The 17,159-nt window shown below is 40.6% G+C and overlaps 3 protein-coding genes across 4 annotated transcripts; 2 read left to right on the top strand and 1 right to left on the bottom strand.

Annotated features, from left to right (window-relative positions):
* Window positions 1-1,239: 1,239 nt before the first annotated feature.
* On the top strand, window positions 1,240-4,380 carry LOC118937651 (uncharacterized). Its single transcript, XM_090187748.1, has 8 exons — window positions 1,240-1,372; window positions 1,495-1,794; window positions 1,891-2,190; window positions 2,307-2,588; window positions 2,729-2,986; window positions 3,125-3,229; window positions 3,396-3,427; window positions 3,591-4,380. The coding sequence occupies exons 1-8, from the start codon at window positions 1,264-1,266 to the stop codon at window positions 3,636-3,638; spliced, it is 1,434 nt and encodes a 477-aa protein (XP_090043874.1). The 5' UTR covers window positions 1,240-1,263; the 3' UTR covers window positions 3,639-4,380.
* LOC110534043 (uncharacterized) lies at window positions 4,182-9,130 on the bottom strand. Of its 2 annotated transcripts, none has more exons than XM_090187759.1 (8): window positions 9,012-9,130; window positions 8,546-8,887; window positions 8,126-8,455; window positions 6,224-6,280; window positions 5,888-6,028; window positions 5,732-5,779; window positions 5,582-5,644; window positions 4,182-5,174 (listed from the first exon to the last, which is right to left on the bottom strand). In XM_090187759.1, the coding sequence occupies exons 1-8, from the start codon at window positions 9,073-9,075 to the stop codon at window positions 5,161-5,163; spliced, it is 1,059 nt and encodes a 352-aa protein (XP_090043885.1). In that variant the 5' UTR covers window positions 9,076-9,130; the 3' UTR covers window positions 4,182-5,160. The 2 variants fall into 2 exon arrangements, with proteins under 2 accessions (XP_090043885.1, XP_090043882.1); XM_090187756.1 differs by having other exon boundaries at window positions 5,888-6,031.
* A 1,106-nt stretch (window positions 9,131-10,236) lies between these two features.
* Window positions 10,237-16,950, top strand: LOC110506694 (allograft inflammatory factor 1). The gene is made up of 6 exons (XM_021586502.3): window positions 10,237-10,448; window positions 10,691-10,752; window positions 15,665-15,731; window positions 15,838-15,879; window positions 16,416-16,581; window positions 16,756-16,950. Exons 1-6 carry the CDS (start codon window positions 10,430-10,432, stop codon window positions 16,841-16,843), a joined length of 444 nt encoding a protein of 147 aa, XP_021442177.1. The 5' UTR covers window positions 10,237-10,429; the 3' UTR covers window positions 16,844-16,950.
* Window positions 16,951-17,159: the final 209 nt, after the last annotated feature.

Genomic DNA, 17,159 nt, shown 5'->3' on the forward strand with positions numbered 1-17,159 from the left:
CTCACTAAACAGAGAACATCCCTGGTCATCCCTACTGCCTCTGATCTGGGGGACTCACTAAACAGAGAACATCCCTGGTCATCCCTACTGCCTCTGATCTGGGGGACTCACTAAACAGAGAACATCCCTGGTCATCCCTACTGCCTCTGATCTGGGAGACTCACTAAACAGAGAACATCCCTGGTCATCCTACTGCCTCTGATCTGGGGGACTCACTAAACAGAGAACATCCCTGGTCATCCTACTGCCTCTGATCTGGAGGACTCACTAAACACACATGCTTTGTTTGTAAATTATGTCTGAGTGTTGGAGTGTGCCCCTGGCTATCCTTAAATTGAAAAAAACAAGAAAATGATGCCATCTGGTTCGCTTAATACAAGGAATTTTAAATGGTTTATACTTTTACTTTTGATACTTAGATATATGTTAGCAATTATATTTACTTTTGATACTTAAGTCAATTTAAATAGTAATTTCCTGGGTGGCTTTCACTTTTGATATATTATGGTATTTTACTCAAGTATGACAGTTGGGTATTTTTTCCAACACTGAATATTGATGAGTGACTGCCTATACTGAAATTGTTGAGATGGTTAGAATAACTCACCCTTCTCTTCCGCCCTTTTACTGGTTCCTTTCATTTTCATGACCTTGCGCGAAGAAACGGAGCGTTTGACTCTAAATGGCCGCGCACGGGTTTATGTTCAAGGCCCAGTTTAGCTTTGTTCAATCCGAACATCTGGACGTCTTTTCCGCGTTGATAAACGATGACGTCATATAGCAACATTCCAAAATGTGACCCTGTCATTATGACATACATTTTGGAATGTTGCTGTATGATCGCTAGGAAAACAGTTGAACTCTTGGCCCCATTCAAAACGTGTAGCCTCTTCCTGCTATGCTGATTTAATTCAATAAATCAATCAATGAGCAGGCTGATTTTTAAAAAAATAATCTAATAAGTGTAATATGGGAGAATAGTAGAATATTCTTTACAGTCATGGAATTTATATAACATCCGTTTGGTGGGAAATGCCATAATTTTCTGCATGGTTTATCTCAATTCGTTAATTATTTTCACCTCATACAGTCTTGTGTTTGTAGGCTAGGTTATAAAACATAAGATTTCAAATAGAACTGAATGGAAAGGGGAAGAGCAAAAAAATCAGGCCTACTTGGTTAAAAAATACCAGGGCATGATGGCTGGTATTTCTAGAAGTTGGTGAAAAAAGAGAAGATGAGTGAGAACTTGTCATTTCCTGAATGACAACACAAACTGTCAAAAGAAAATCACAAGACGGAGAGATGTGTCTGTACTTAAAACTGTGTCTCTCTATGCTTTTACAGACTAGACTTGGACTCCAGTCATCTGGTAAATAAGATTCCTTTAACATTATATTTTTTAAAAACATATTTTAAATAAAATATTTATTGATTCCCTATTAATTTTGTTATGAGAAATGTTGTAACACTTGTTTTTACACTATTCAAAAGACCGTAGGCCCACAAGAATCTTTGCTTCAATTGGAGACAGTGTGAGTTTACCATGTGGTACATCCTACATCAATTCCTGCTCCTCTGTTACCTGGAGTATAGTGAAAGATGGGTTTCCTAACCAATTAGAACTATCAGGCAAGGTGAAAGCGGATGGTCCAAACTCAGGAAGAGCCAGTCGACTGAAAGTGGGACATGACTGCTCTCTACATATTCAACCTCTTGAAATAGATGATGGAAGACTTTACACCTGTGAAGATGGGGATACCAGTTCAAGTGTTTCTCTTCAGCTTCTCAACAGTATGTTATCATTTATGATCAACCTAAATCGTCCGTCTTTATACACACTATTTCTGAGTGAGTGTTGTCACCATTATTTACATTTTTTTTTACCAGTTACTCTGGCAACAGACACCAATACAGCACCAGAGATGGATATCAAGCTCCAATGTTACCTGAATATATTCTCAGGCCTTGTCCCACAATGCAACCAAAGTGAAATAAAGCTGAATTGGCTGAATGAGGCCAATACAGTGCTACAGGGAGAGAGATTTCAAACCGAACGTTCATCTGCTTGCCTCTCTACGCTGACCATCCGAGGTGTCAGGAAGACAGACCATCACAGGAAGTGGCGGTGTCAACTGATTGAAGGAGAGGTTGTGAAGACGTCCCTCAGCTATACCACAGAAATTACAGGTACGTTTGGAACTATGTATTATTGCATCATATTTGCATTAACACAGTAGTATATTGCAACCAAATTCCCCTCCTTCCTCTCTCTCTCTCTCTCTCTCCCTCTCTCTCTCTTTCAGGAGGTATAGAGGAAGTGTTTGTCGCAGTGGGTGAGTCAGTATCACTTCCCTGTGCCACCCACTCCTCTCTCGAGGTGGGCAGCAGATTCCAGTGGACTCTGGGTCAAAGGTCACTGTCCAGTCTGTCTCGGTCAGGCGATGTCTCAGCTGGAACTCAGGGTCACCTTCCTGCATCTCACATCAGCCAAGACGGGTCTTTGGTCATCAACAATGTGAAAACACTGCATTCTGGGCTCTACAACTGCTCGCAACAGAACAGAATCTTACTACACACTCTGGATGGTGAGTGTCAATGGGTTGTACCATTGAGACATGAATAAGTGCCTTACACTATGTATAAACTTAGTAAATTAGGGTAACGGCACAAAGTACATCACTGCTTTGTCCTGATATCAAGTAGATCTTCTTGTTGTTCTACTCAGTATCTGCAGAGCATGCTACCACAGACGGAAACAATCTCACCCTGACCTGCTCACTCACCTGTGTGGAAGATTGTGGAGACTTCAATTTATCCTGGATTCACAGTGGCCAAGATGGGTTGCAGAGTGGCCCTATAGGACAAAACAACACCCTCATCTCCAAACTCTTCCTCCCTGACCGCCAGGGCACAGAGAAGATAGCCTGCGCCGTGCTCAGAGAGGGGGTTGAAATGGCTGTAAAGGAGTGGACCATCCAGAGAGGTAAGACTTTTGAAAGTAGTTTGGAACAATGCATAGCCATGATCTGTGTTGAGGCTGTATTCTTTCATTACTGTGATGTTGTGATAAGATATTGAGTTGTAATACAGTATCTGTGACTTTATACGTCTTTGCAAATAGGTCGTGTTCTACCTGCAGTGGGATGGTCAGTCCTTCTGCTACTGCTGCTCTGTGCTGTTGGAGGGGGCGTGTATTGGAAGAGGCAGGGCAAGGGAAGTGCTGCTCGTACGTATTTGTTCACTGGTTAGATTGTGTGTGTTACAAAACTGCAATTTGGATGTTGCATCCTTGATGAAACCTACAGTAATGAACCGCAGTGAAAAAGAAAGCCATATCATCGGAATTAAATTCATGTGAAATAAAGCTGACATTTGTCCCTCTTTGCCTATAGAAGGAGAAGAACAGCAGACAACTGTTGCAATGGTAAGGATTCAATAAAACACAACTATGTAATTCACTAACAAGTGAAGCCCAATTGAGTATGCCTACAACGTCACATCAAATTTGACTAAATGTCTTCTAACCCTTTTACCATGTTGGTGAACTAAATTCAACTGGTTTTACACATTCCTTCTTTTCTTCGCAGACTCATCTCTATGAGGAGATTCAAGGTCGACCAATTCAACCTTCCTGAGTAACCAACAACAGTTTCTATGATCTTCTGCAGGCTGGGAACTGAGTGTAATGTCATGTCCTCTATCTTTAGGCTGTTAGTTGAGTTTTAAATCTAATTTGACTACTTTGTACTTGGCATTGTTTTGTGGTTTGGATTTCCCTTGATATTTTGGAACATTATACGTGTCACCATGACATCAAGTCTATGCAGGTTGTTTTTTATGGTGGAAATAAATTCATAAAAAGAAAATAACCTCTACAGAATATCACCAGTTACTACAGTTAAAAACCCCGACATAAGTTGGTTACAGGAACACATTCAGTATGACTCCTCAGTGTGGGGGGTTGATGGCTAAGTCATCCCACCTCCTGTCTTGAACATCACTCTGCTGACTTTCACATCCCACATGAAACCTGGTAGCTTCTCTTCAGCAGTGTAAAACTCTGTAGATGTATGGGACTGAGACAAGACACATCCCACATGAAACCTGGTAGCTTCTCTTCAGCAGTGTAAAACTCTGTAGATGTATGGGACTGAGACAAGACACATAACACATGAGAGTGAACAGATAAGTGTGTTTATTTAATACAGGATGGCAGTGTGTGAGCATTAGCAATACAAGTAAAAACCCCAGAACAGCATGTCTCTCTGTCTGGAACAGCTCCCAACTACACATCATTTGGTGTAGAAAAGCGTCAGCAAAGGTTGGTCCACCATGGGGTCACAAATAAAGGAATATGTCCAATCAAATCAAGCTAAATACAATTGGTCACCTCATCCATTTGATGATTTCACAACTAAGATTGTTATTGTGTAATACTATGTAGGCTATACCAGGGGTTGAAAGATAAGATTGTTATTGTGTAATACTATGGAGGCTATACCAGGGGTTGAAAGATAAGAGTGTTATTGTGTAATACTATGGAGGCTATACCAGGGGTTGAAAGATAAGAGTGTTATTGTGTAATACTATGTAGGCTATACCAGGGGTTGAAAGATAAGAGTGTTATTGTGTAATACTATGTAGGCTATACCAGGGTTTGAAAGATAAGAGTGTTATTGTGTAATACTATGGAGGCTATACCAGGGGTTGAAAGATAAGATTGTTATTGTGTACTACTATGTAGGCTATACCAGGGGTTGAAAGATAAGAGTGTTATTGTGTAATACTATGTAGGCTATACCAGGGGTTGAAAGATAAGATTGTTATTGTGTAATACTATGTAGGCTATACCAGGGGTTGAAAGATAAGATTGTTATTGTGTAATACTATGTAGGCTATACCAGGGGTTGAAAGATAAGAGTGTAATTGTGTAATACTATGTAGGCTATACCAGGGGTTGAAAGATAAGAGTGTTATTGTGTAATACTATGTAGGCTATACCAGGGGTTGAAAGATAAGATTGTTATTGTGTAATACTATGGAGGCTATACCAGGGGTTGAAAGATAAGTGGGTGAATATCATAAAAAAGCATTTACAGATGTTTTGTGAAGGGTTCGGTAAGACATGGTGTGTTGATTGAAAGATGATTATTCTTTTCACTGGCATTGAACTGAAATAAATAAAAAGAAATACAATGTAATGAGATGTTAATTGTTTACAGAACTGAAGGTGTTAGAAACATTGTAACCTGGACTCAGACAGTGACCAGAACCTAGATTCAATCCAGATCGCAAAAGATCCGCATTTTAGCATTTTTGATGTTTAAAGGTTATTTCCGATTGAGCTGACATATGCATTTTATTGTGAGTGCTATCTCCGCGTACCAGGAAGCATTGCCTTTAAAATGCCAATTGTGCTATAACACGGATCTACTGTGGTCCGGATTGAATCGAGGCCCAGGTTAGATCTACTGTGGTCCGGATTGAATCGAGGCCCAGGTTAGATCTACTGTGGTCCGGATTGAATCGAGGCCCAGGTTTTAAAAAAATGTACAAAAATATTGTGGAAAAAACTCACAAGTGTGTAGGTTGTCCTTCTGGTCAAAATCTGCAAGTGAATACAGACAATTGGGTCCCGTTGCTGTGAAACAAATAGATGAAGACGTTATTTAGGTGGACCAGGAGCCCTATGAGCACATTCAGGATGAGACATAATCAACAGGCTTACCTGGGTCTTGTACATCTTCATAAGCATTCCAGTCAGACTCATCTCCATCTGAGAAAGAGAGAGAGGCAGATTCACAATACAATAATACTGTGTGTTTCAAAACATTTAGCCTGACTTTACCAGGTCAATATAAACCACAGTAGTGTCCGTACATACCTGAGTGTCTGCGGCGTCTGAGGCAAATGATCAATCCCAGCGTAAGAGCCATTATGACAATCACACACATGGATGAAGCCACTATAGTAGCCGTTCCAACTGTAGCCGTCGCAACTCTTTCTGGACTCCCCCTGGAGGTAACTGCTGAGTAGAGCATCAATATAATATGATGACAGTCATTCATGGTCTCATTTGATTGAACTGAGTGTAAAGCCTGTCGTGTGTCTCTTGTCCTCTAAACCCAGTGGTGATAAATATGTCCACAAATATATTCAGTAGATTTGTTATTTTAAATAAATAAAAGACACAAATAAGAGAAAAACATTGTACACCTACCAGGGTCTGTTAGCTCAGTTGTGGTGAAAGTCCGAACAACCAGGTTCTCCTCCTGTTCTGATTCAATGGTAGAAAATGATCATTATAGAACATCAAATTGCCAATGCAATGGTTGACAAATATAGATACAGTGCATTCGGAGATTATTCAGACCCCTTGTCGTTTTCCACATTTTGTTACGTTACAGCCTTATTCTAAAATGTATCAAATTGTTTTTTCCCCCTCATCAATCTACACACAAGTTGTCCCATTAGGACAAAGCAAAAAACATTTTTTAGAAATGTTTGCAAATTCATAAAAATAAAAAAAAACTGAAACATCACATTTACATCAGTATTCAGACGCTTTACTCAGTACTTTGTGGAAGCACCTTTGGCAGCAACTACAGCCTTGAGTCTTTGGTATGGCGCAACAAGCTTGGCACATCTGTATTTGGGGAGTTTCTCCCATTCTTCTCTGCAAATCCTCTCAAGCTGTCAGGTTGGATGGGGAGCGTAGCTGCACAGCTATTTTCAGGTCTCTCCAGAGATGTTCGATCGGGTTCAAGTCCGGGCTCTGGCTGTGCCACTCAAGGACATTCTGAGACTTGTCCCAAAGCCACTCCTGTGTTCTATTGGCTGTGTGCTTAGGGTCGTTGTCCTGTTGGAAGGTGAATCTTCACCCCAGTCTGAGGTCCTGAGCGCTCTGGAGCAGGCTTTCAACAAGGATCTCCCTGTACTTTGCTCTGTTCATCTTTCCCTCGATCCTGACTAGTCTCCCAGTCCCTGCCGCTGAAAAATATCCCCACAGAATGATGCTGCCATCCCCACAGAGGAACTCTGGAGATCTTTCAAAGTGACCATAGGGTTCTTGGTCACCTGAAGAGGAAGGTGGCCCAGCGGTCCTTCGTGGACATACAGTCATAGCTTGTTTTCCCAGAGTCTTCAACAGATTTTGCAGTTCCGACTTAACAGTTGTTTTGAACTCACTAAAGTCAGATTTTTCAGTTCCGACTTAACAGTTGTTTTGAACTCACTAAAGTCAGATTTTGCAGTTCCGAGTTAACAGTTGTTTTGAGCACGGCACAAATCATGCTTCATTGACAGCATGGCCAATGTTGAACGTTTATAATTTTAAACTAGGCAAAGAGACCATTAATATTAGACTTGGCACCCCACAGCCACTCCACTGAATAGCAGGCTAATGATTGTTTTCCAATGCTTGCAGTTAACCACTGATTCTTTCCAAACCACTCATTGTTGAATTTGCGATTTCCAACTTGTTGTGTAATGTTTATTTCCAATGGCCGATGAGTACTGATATGTTTTATCTATAATTTCCCTTCATTATTTTTCTTCATATGACAAGGATTAAAATGAATGACTGGTAGCCACTGCGGACTTTATATAGACAGGTGTGTGCTTTCCAAATCATGTCCAATCAATTTAATTTACCACTGGGGACTTTATATAGACAGGTGTGTGCTTTCCACATCATGTCCAATCAATTTAATTTACCACTGGGGACTTTATATAGACAGGTGTGTGCTTTCCAAATCATGTACAATCAATTTAATTTACCACAGGTGGACTGCAATCAAGTTGTAGAAACATCTCAAGGATGATCAATGGAAACAGGATACACCTGAGCTCAATTTTGGGTCTCATAGCAAAGGGTCTGAATACTTATGTAAATAATGTATTTATGTTTATGTTTTTTATTATACATTTGCAAAAAATTCTAAAAACCTGTTTTCGCTTTGTCATTATGGAGAATTGTATGTAGATTGATGAGGAAACAAAACAATTTGATCAATTTTAGAATAAGGCTGTAATGTAACAAAATGTGGGAAAAGTCAAGGGGTCTGAATACTTTCCGAATGCACTGTATATTCTGAATAAGAATGTACTAGCACATACTCACCTTTAACCTGCAGCTTGACCTCAAAGCAGCGTTCATTTTGTCCCATCTGCAACCTACATCTGTACCATTGGCTGTGACTGTACTCCACCATGGAGAGAGCCAAAGATGCATCTCCTGAACTGAGATTCCCTCCAAAGCTCACCCTTTTTCCTAGGAATGTTTGGTTGGAGATATCTGTAGGGTATTGAAGTATTTGGATCTCACTGTCTCCCTTGATCTCTGCCCAGGCCACTGATGATATTTGAGTATTTCCTGTTGTCATGTTCAACAGGCAAGGCAGGGTAGCTATCCCGTTGGGTGCTGCCATAACTGAATGTAGAATTTTGCATTCTTTGGAGGAGAGGAGAGGCTTACTCAAACAAGGTTTACTCTATTTTTATTTGACACTTACATAGAAATAAATGGAATATATAATTTTACCTTTCACTTTTAGAGTGATGTTTTTCACATGAACACAACTCCATCCCAACCAGACATTGCAACTATAAAGCCCTTCGTCAGATTTCCTTACATCTCTTAGAGACAGGGACAGGTTTCCAGCCACCACAACATCCGCTCCCGACTCGAAAGCCACACGTTCTGATTTATGGGCCACAGATGGATTATCAGGCCACACCAAGATGTCCTCAGGTTTAGGTGAAAGTTTTGTCCATTTCACTCTGGTTGCTTTGTGGATTGATGTGAAACAGGGGAGGACAGCTACCTCTTCCTGAGTAGCTGTGATGAATTGTGGCGCATCTACATGAGAACAAGACTCAGCACCTGGGAAATTATGGGAAAAAAATAGATCAAATTAGCATATTAACTTTTTAAATATGCATACTGCTCTAAAAATGACTTTCAGACAATTAAATCAAGTGCAATTTAATCAAAAATGACTACTCACCAGCAAACTGTGTTCTGATGATCAACAGAAGTATTGATAACCCGTGTGACTGAAACAGTGCCATTATCCATGTGAGAGTGTGAAGTTCCTTATCAAGTTAGTCTCTCATCTCAGAGTCCAATCTCAGTTCTCCAAGGCCTAGTTTCTATATGGGTCATGAATACACATTTGCGGGGAAACATTTATTGACTTCTCACATAAAAAGAATGTTGTTTTGAAGATGATATGCTTAACAGTGCCATCTAGTGTCAAGGACTGAGAACAAGTTATTTGCTTAAAATAATATACATATATTTAAACAGACAAGCCAGTTAAGAACAAATTCTTATTTACAATGACGGACTCACAATCACTGCCAGATGTGATACAACCTGGATTCGAACCAGGGACTGTAGTGACGCCTCATTCACTGAGATGCAATGCCTTAGACCCTGCGCCACTCAGGAGCCCTGTAATTTTCACATTTATCCAATTAGTTCTACAATACTTAGCCTAACCGTACTGTTACATGTTACATCCCGAGTGGCGCAGTGGTCTAAGACAGTGCAAGAGGCATCACTGCAGTATCTGGCTCAAATCCAGGCTGCATCACATCCGGCTGCACACAATTGGCCGAGGTAGGCCGTCATTGTAAATAGGAATTTGTTCTTAACTGACTTGCCTAGTTAAGTAAAAATAATTATATGCATTCCTTCCTTGTACCTAAATCTATACGGTAGCCTAGTGGTTGGACTAGTAACTGAAAGGTTGCAAGTTCAAATCGCCGAGCTGACAAGGTCTGTCGTTCTGCCCCTGAACAGGCAGTTAACCCACTGTTCCGAGGCCGTCATTGAAAATAAGAATTTGTTCTGGCCAGCCCTAATAACCTGGTTTCTTCCTAGGTTTTGGCCTTTCTAGGGAGTTTTTCCTAGCCATCATGCTTCTACACCTGCATTGCTTGCTGTTTGGGATTTTAGGCTGGGTTTCTGTACAGCACTTTGAGATATCAGCTGATGTAAGAAGGGCCATATAAATACATTGGATTTGATGACTTGCCTAGTTAAATAAATAAAAAAAGACATGAAAAGTGATTGCATGTTTTGCTGAAAGAACTTGAATAGTTAAAAAAACATATGTATACAATAATGTAGTGTGCAGTGTTTATGTGGTAGCCTAGTCTAGCATATGTCAAATGCAAACCCCTTAGTTCATTGTCCCCTCCATAGACTCTCTTTGTTCTCTGTCTGTTCCGTCGGCTGTGAGTGGATGTGAGAGGGGAACTTAGCAAATGACCACACTCTAACTTTAACTCCCCACACTTCCTCTTCTGTCACAAAATACAGATACATACTTTACACTTTCAGTGTTCATGACACAACGCTCAGCCACCCCTGGTCCCTTTGACTACTCTATGATCCACCAAATAACAGCAGATTGACATGGACAAACATTTGCAAGGTAAGTTTCTGTGTTATATGTCTCATCTCACGCTGTCAGTCCGTCTTTCTGTCGATATGCACTCCACAGATTTTTATAAACAATTGATTAAAGAAATAAAGTGTTTTAGCTAAATCAATCAATGAAATCAAATCTGTTATCTTTAGTTAGATCCTGTGAATGTGTGAGGGTTGTGTGGATAGATCACCAATAAGGAAGTGAGTGGTAACACGATTTCTGAGTTGATCCTCATATCATTTCAGGAGGGAAAGCATTTGGATTCCTCAAGTCTCAGCAGGATGTGAAACTGAACTCCATCAATGAGGTCTGTTGTTCATCTGCCTATAAATGTTATTATGGTAGTATTATCTAGCTATAGTATTATTAGCATCTTATTATCTATGTACACTATCCAGTGGCGATTTTAGCATGTAAATCTTGGTAGAGGAAAATAAAATTGTGGGATGCATGCCAGCAAAGCCAATACACAACACTAAACAATACATTAATTGCACAATATCACAGCTACACTTGGCTATCAGCTGAGCCTTGTCTGGCAGCGAAACAGTACATTCAGCCTCATTTACTGCCTTTAAAAAAAGATCTATGTATGGCTGACTTGCTTTAACAAATGTGGTTTCTACTGTCAATTGAGAAGTACAAACTATGGCATAAAGGGGCGCCGAGTGGATAAGAGGCCGTCCGTAATTTTGATTAAGACATTAATGAGTGAGCTAGGATGGATGTAGTCGATATAAATATTTGTTCAGCACTTTTTAATTGTACAGTGACAGAAATCAGAACATGGGCCGTTCTTACAGTGCTCTCCATGTACACCAAGTCAGAACCGTAGGATAAAAAAAGAGGCATAAATGTAATCGATGATAACATTTATCAAAAACAGGTTATAGGCTACATGTGCACCACCAAGTCAGAACAGTAGGCAAAATGTTTTAAATTATTAGGGTGAGGTACATGGGCTACTAAGATCTTACTACATAACATACCCTTAGTATTACTTTCTTAGCTACAGTATACATATCTCCCTGGCACATAATTTTTTCAGCAGCATACAAGACATTTTTGGACTCACCTTGTTGTGCTGTGCTCACCTGAACAGGAATGTGGCACAGCGGTCCTTTGTGGACATATTTTGTTATCAAACTTTGTCATCAAAGTCTGGCATTCTCTGAATTTATGGTTCTTTCAAGACAACTGGGAACTTGGGAAAATCATGATGACAACAGTGATCTTCAGGTCGTAGCTCTAGAAAGAGGGCCGAGTTCCCGATTTACAATTCTGAGTTGGATGAAAGTTCAAAACGTATTTTCCCAGTCGTAGCTTGTTTTTCCCAATTTCCCAGTTGTTTTGAACTCACCAAAGTCAGGTTTTGCAGTTCCAAGTTAACAGTTGTTTTGAGCGCGGCACAATGATTTATTTGACAATGATTGGTTTGGAATGCTTGCAGTTAGCCACTGATTCCTTCCAAAACACTCATTGTTGAATTTGCGATCCCCAACTTGTTGTGTAATGTTTATGTCCAATGGCCGATGAGTACTGATACATTTTATCTATAATTTCTCTTCATTATTTCTCTTCACAAGACAAGGATTAAAAAGGATTTGCCAGTAGATTGCCGACTTGATTCATGACGATGACTGCTAGCTAAGATTTTGAAAGTACGATGTTGACATGATCAGTCCAATCAAAGCTACTGTAGATATAACGTGATTTGACGTCATGTTATCTGTGGCCAATGACCGTGAGCCTACTTGGATGGGCACTTCTAATGTAACTCTATGGCAGCACCCAAGGGGCTTGAATTTTTGAGCTTTACCCTTAGACTTGGCCGTGACGTAGTGTACCCATGAGTGACAGAACACTGAGCCAATCATGCTCTATATTTTATGCTGGCTGCCCCACCACCACAGAAATCACTGAACTAGGCTGAAACACCTGCATTTTGGAGCTGCCTTACTCAAGAAAACAAAAAGAAGACCATGTTTGTATGCGACTTTAAATTATATATATATTTTTTTACATTGTTTGCAAACTGATATGTGACACGTATTAATGCCAAAATAACATAACATGCGAAACAGGCAAGCCCCCCAATTTTTTGGGGTGCTAAAAATGTGGGTCTCAAAACAGGTGGGGCGCAGCTCCAAATCATGTCCAATCAATTTAATTTACCACAGACGGACTCCAATCAAGTTGTAGAAACATCTCAAGGATGATCAATGGAAACAGGACACACCTGAGCTCAATTTAGAGTCTCATAGCAAAGGTTCTGAATACTTAGGTAAATAATGTATTTCTGTTTTGGTTTTTTTGCAAACATTTCTAAAAACCTGTTTTCACTTTGTCATTATGGGGAACAAATTGATCAATTCTTGGATGGGTACATCTAATGTAACTCAATGGCAGCACCCAAGTGGCTTGAATTTACTAGCTCTACCTTTAGACTTGGCGGTAATGTAGTGTCCCCATGAGTAACAGAACACTGAACTAATCATGGTGCAACGCTTCGTATTTTCTGCTGGATTGTCCAACCACCACAGAAAGCACTGAGATAGGCTGAAACATCTACATTTTGGAGCTGCCTTACTCAAGAAAACAAAAAAGAGACCATGTTTATTAACTCCATGATATATCTTATATATCTATACACTTCTGCGAGTAGGCCTTTCTAATCGACCTGGCCCGGGTATCCTGGAAGGACATTGACCTCATCCCATCCGTCGAGGATGCCTGGTCGTTCTTTAAAAGTAATTTCCTCACCATCTTAAATAAGTATGCACCTTTCAAAAAATGTAGAACTAAGAACGGATATAGCCCCTGGTTCACTCCAGACCTGACTGTCCTTGACCAGCACAAAAACATCCTGTGGCGGACTGCACTAGCATCGAATAGTCCCCTTGATATGCAACTTTTCAGGAAAGTCGGGAACCAATACACAAAGTCAGTACCAATACAAAAGTCAGTACCAATACACAAAGCAAAGGCCAGCTTCTTCAGGCAGAAATTTGCATCCTGTAGCTCTAACTCCAAAAAGTTTTGGGACCCTGTAAAGTCCATGGAGAACAAGAGCACCTCCTCCCAGCTGCCCAATGCACTGAGGCTAGGTAGCAATGTCACCACCGATAAATCCATGATAATCGAAAATTTCAATAAGCATTTCTCTACGGCTGGCCATGCTTTCCTCCTGGCTACCCCAGCCCCGGCCAACAGCTCCGCCCACCCCCCGCAGTTACTTGCCTGAGCCTCCCCAGCTTCTCCTTCACCCAAATCCAGATCGCAGATGTTCTGAAAGAGCTGCAAAACATGGACCCATACAAATCAGCTGGGCTAGACAATCTGGAACCTCTATTTCTAAAACTATCTGCCGCCACTGTTGCAAGCCCTATTACCAGTCTGTTCAACCTCTCTTTCGTATCGTCCGAGATCCCTAAAGATTGAAAAGCTGCTGCGGTCATCCCCCTCGTCAAAGGGGGTGACACTCTAGACCCAAACTGATATAGACCTATATCCATCCTGCCCTGCCTCTCTAAAGTCTTTGAAAGCCAAGTTAATAAACAGTCACTGACCATTTTGAATCCCACCTTCTCAGCTGTGCAATCCGGTTTCCGAGCTGGTCACTGGTGCACCTCAACCACGCTCAAGGTACTAAACGATATCATAACCGCCATCGATAAAAGACAACACTGTGCAGCCGTCTTCATCGACCTGGCCAAGGCTCGACTCTGTCAATCACCATATTCTTATTGGCACACTCAATAGCCTTGGTTTCTCAAATGACTGCCTCGCCTGGTTCAAATCGGAGGGCCTGTTGTCCGGACCTCTGGCAGTCTCTATGGGGGTACCACAGGGTTCAAATCTTTGGCCGACTCTTTTCTCTGTATAAATCAATGATGTCGCTCTTGCTGCGAGTGATTCTCTGATCCACCTCTATACAGACGACACCATTCTGTATACATCTGGCCCTTCTTCGGACACTGTGTTAACAAACCTCCAAACAAGCTTCAATGCCATACAACACTCCTTCTGTGGCCTCCAACTGCTCTTAAACGCTAGTAAAAACCAAATGCATGCTCTTCAACCGTTCGCTGCCCACACCCGCCCGCCCGACTAGCATCACTACTCTGGACGGTTCTGACCTAGAATATGTGGACAACTACAAATACCTAGGTGTCTGGCTAGACTGTAATCTCTCCTTCCAGACTCATATTAAACATCTCCAATCCAAAATCAAATCTAGAATTGGCTTTCTATTTTGCAACAAAACCTCCTTCACACACGCTGCCAAACTTACCCTAGTAAAACTGACTATCCTACCGATCCTCGACTTCGGCGATGTCATCTACAAAATAGCTTCCCATATACTACTCAGCAAACTGGATGCAGTCTATCACAGTACCATCCGTTTTGTTACCAAAGCCCCTGCGACCTGTATGCTCTAGTCGGCTGGCCCTCGTTACATATTCGTCGCCAGACCCACTGGCTCCAGGTCATCTACAAGTCTCTGCTAGGTAAAGCTCTGCCTTATCTCAGCTCACTGGTCACGATAACAACACCCACCCATAGCACGCGCTCCAGCAGGTATATCTCACTGGTCATCCCCAAAGCCAACACCTCCTTTAGCCGCCTTTCCTTCTAGTTTTCTGCTGCCAGTAATTGGAACGAATTGCAAAAATCGCTGAAGTTGGAGACTTATATTTCCTTCACTAACTTTAAACATCAGCTATCTGAGCAGCTAACAGATCGCTGCAGCTGTACATAGTCTGTAAATAGCCCACCCAATCTACCTACAGTACCTCATCCCCATATTGTGTTTATTTACTTTTGTGCTCTTCTGCACACAAGTATCTCTACTTGCACATCATCATCGTTCTTTTTTTCTATTTGTCTATTCTATTTCCATGTGTAACTCTGTGTTGTTGTTTGTGTCGCACTGCTTTGCTTTATCTTGGCCAGGTCGCAGTTGTAAATTAGAACTTGTTCTCAACTAGCTTACCTGGTTAAGTAAAGGTGAAATAAATCAATAAATAAATAAATAAAATAAAATAAATAAATAAATATATTTTTTCATTGTTTGCAAACTGATATGTGACACATACTAATGCCAAAGTAACATGCAAAACATGTTTGTTTGTTTGCTAAAAATGTGTGGCTGAATGACAGGTCACCACTGACACGATCTAATCTCAATGTCTGCCTTGTGGGATTCTATTCTTAAGGTTTTTCTCACAGATCCTAAATATGCAGAGGAGGAGGACCTCAGCTCAAAACTGGAAATGTTTAAAAGTGAGATTAAGTATTTTAACTGCACATTGATCAGACAGTTATGGTTCCGTATTGAATGAATCAACAATAAAATAATAATTGTAATGTGTTCTATATTGTTTTACAGACAAATACATGGAATTTGATCTCAATGACCAAGGAGACATTGGTAAAATTGCCTTCTTTTTTTATGACAATCATGATGAATAACAAGATTAGGCTAATCATGAGGACAACATAGTTCACATGGATGGCTCAATCTTTGTCACAGCCTCTCTCTCTCTCTGTCACGCTCTGACCTTTAATATCTCTGTTTTCTTTATATTTTGGTTAGGTCAGGGTGTGATGAGGGTGGGTATGCTAGTTTTTGTATTGTCTAGGGTTTTTGTATGTCTAGGGGTTTCGTAGGTCTAGGTATTTATATGTCTATGGTGGCCTGATATGGTTCCCAATCAGAGGCAGCTGTTTATTGTTGTCTCTGATAGGGGATCATATTTAGGTAGCCATTTTCCATTTTGTGTTTGTGGGTTCTTATTCTATGTTTAGTTGCCTGTCTGCATTATCCGTATTAGCTTCACGGTTTGTTCTTTGTTAGTTTGTTCAGTGTTCATTCTTATATTGTTAAAGAATGTACGCATACCACGCTGCGCCTTGGTCTCATTCATATGATGAACGTGACACTCTCTCTCTATCTCTGTGTCACAGACATGATGGGGCTGAAGCGCATGTTGGAGAAGCTGGGTGTGGCAAAGACTCACTTGGAGCTGAAAAAGATGATGTCAGATGTGGTTGGCGGTGCTGCACGAGACACGTTCTGTTACACAGACTTTCTTAATATGATGCTAGGGAAGAGGAATTCCATACTCCGACTGTAAGTTAGAAGGAAGCTGACACTACATTAATGAAGGCATTATATTTGACCTGAAATTAATTTTCTGAATACGATTCTGAACTTTTGTAATCCACTGTATTTCCTTTAAGGTTATATGTCTTTTTGCTACATGACTTGTGTAATAATTTGTTATTTTATTTTTCTCTGCTGAAGGATCTTGATGTTTGAGGAGAAAGGGAAAGACCAGGAGCCCAAAGAGAGTGGACCACCGCAACGCAAGACTTTTTCAGATCTGCCCTGAAGGCAATTACGTTATGGATCCAATCTGTTCATATAAAAACTGAATGTCAAATGAACTGGGTTATACAGGTTTCATTGTAAGGAATAAAGAAAGGTTTGATTGATCCATAGGCTTGTCCATTTGTTGGTGAAAAACGTGTGTGCAGCTGCAGAACCTCATATCAAGCTCTTGATCGAATATACTTAAAGTATATCAATTGTCAGCATTTCTGATAAACTGATAGAATCCCATAACAGATTTGAGTGTTTGTGTAATGGTGAAAAACATCACTCAAAGTGGAAAGTAAAATTATATATTCCATTTCTTTCTATGCAAG

This window comes from Oncorhynchus mykiss, chromosome 2 (genome assembly GCF_057628025.1).
Source record: "Oncorhynchus mykiss isolate SJ-2025 chromosome 2, ASM5762802v1, whole genome shotgun sequence".
NCBI classification, from domain to species: Eukaryota; Metazoa; Chordata; class Actinopteri; order Salmoniformes; family Salmonidae; genus Oncorhynchus; species Oncorhynchus mykiss.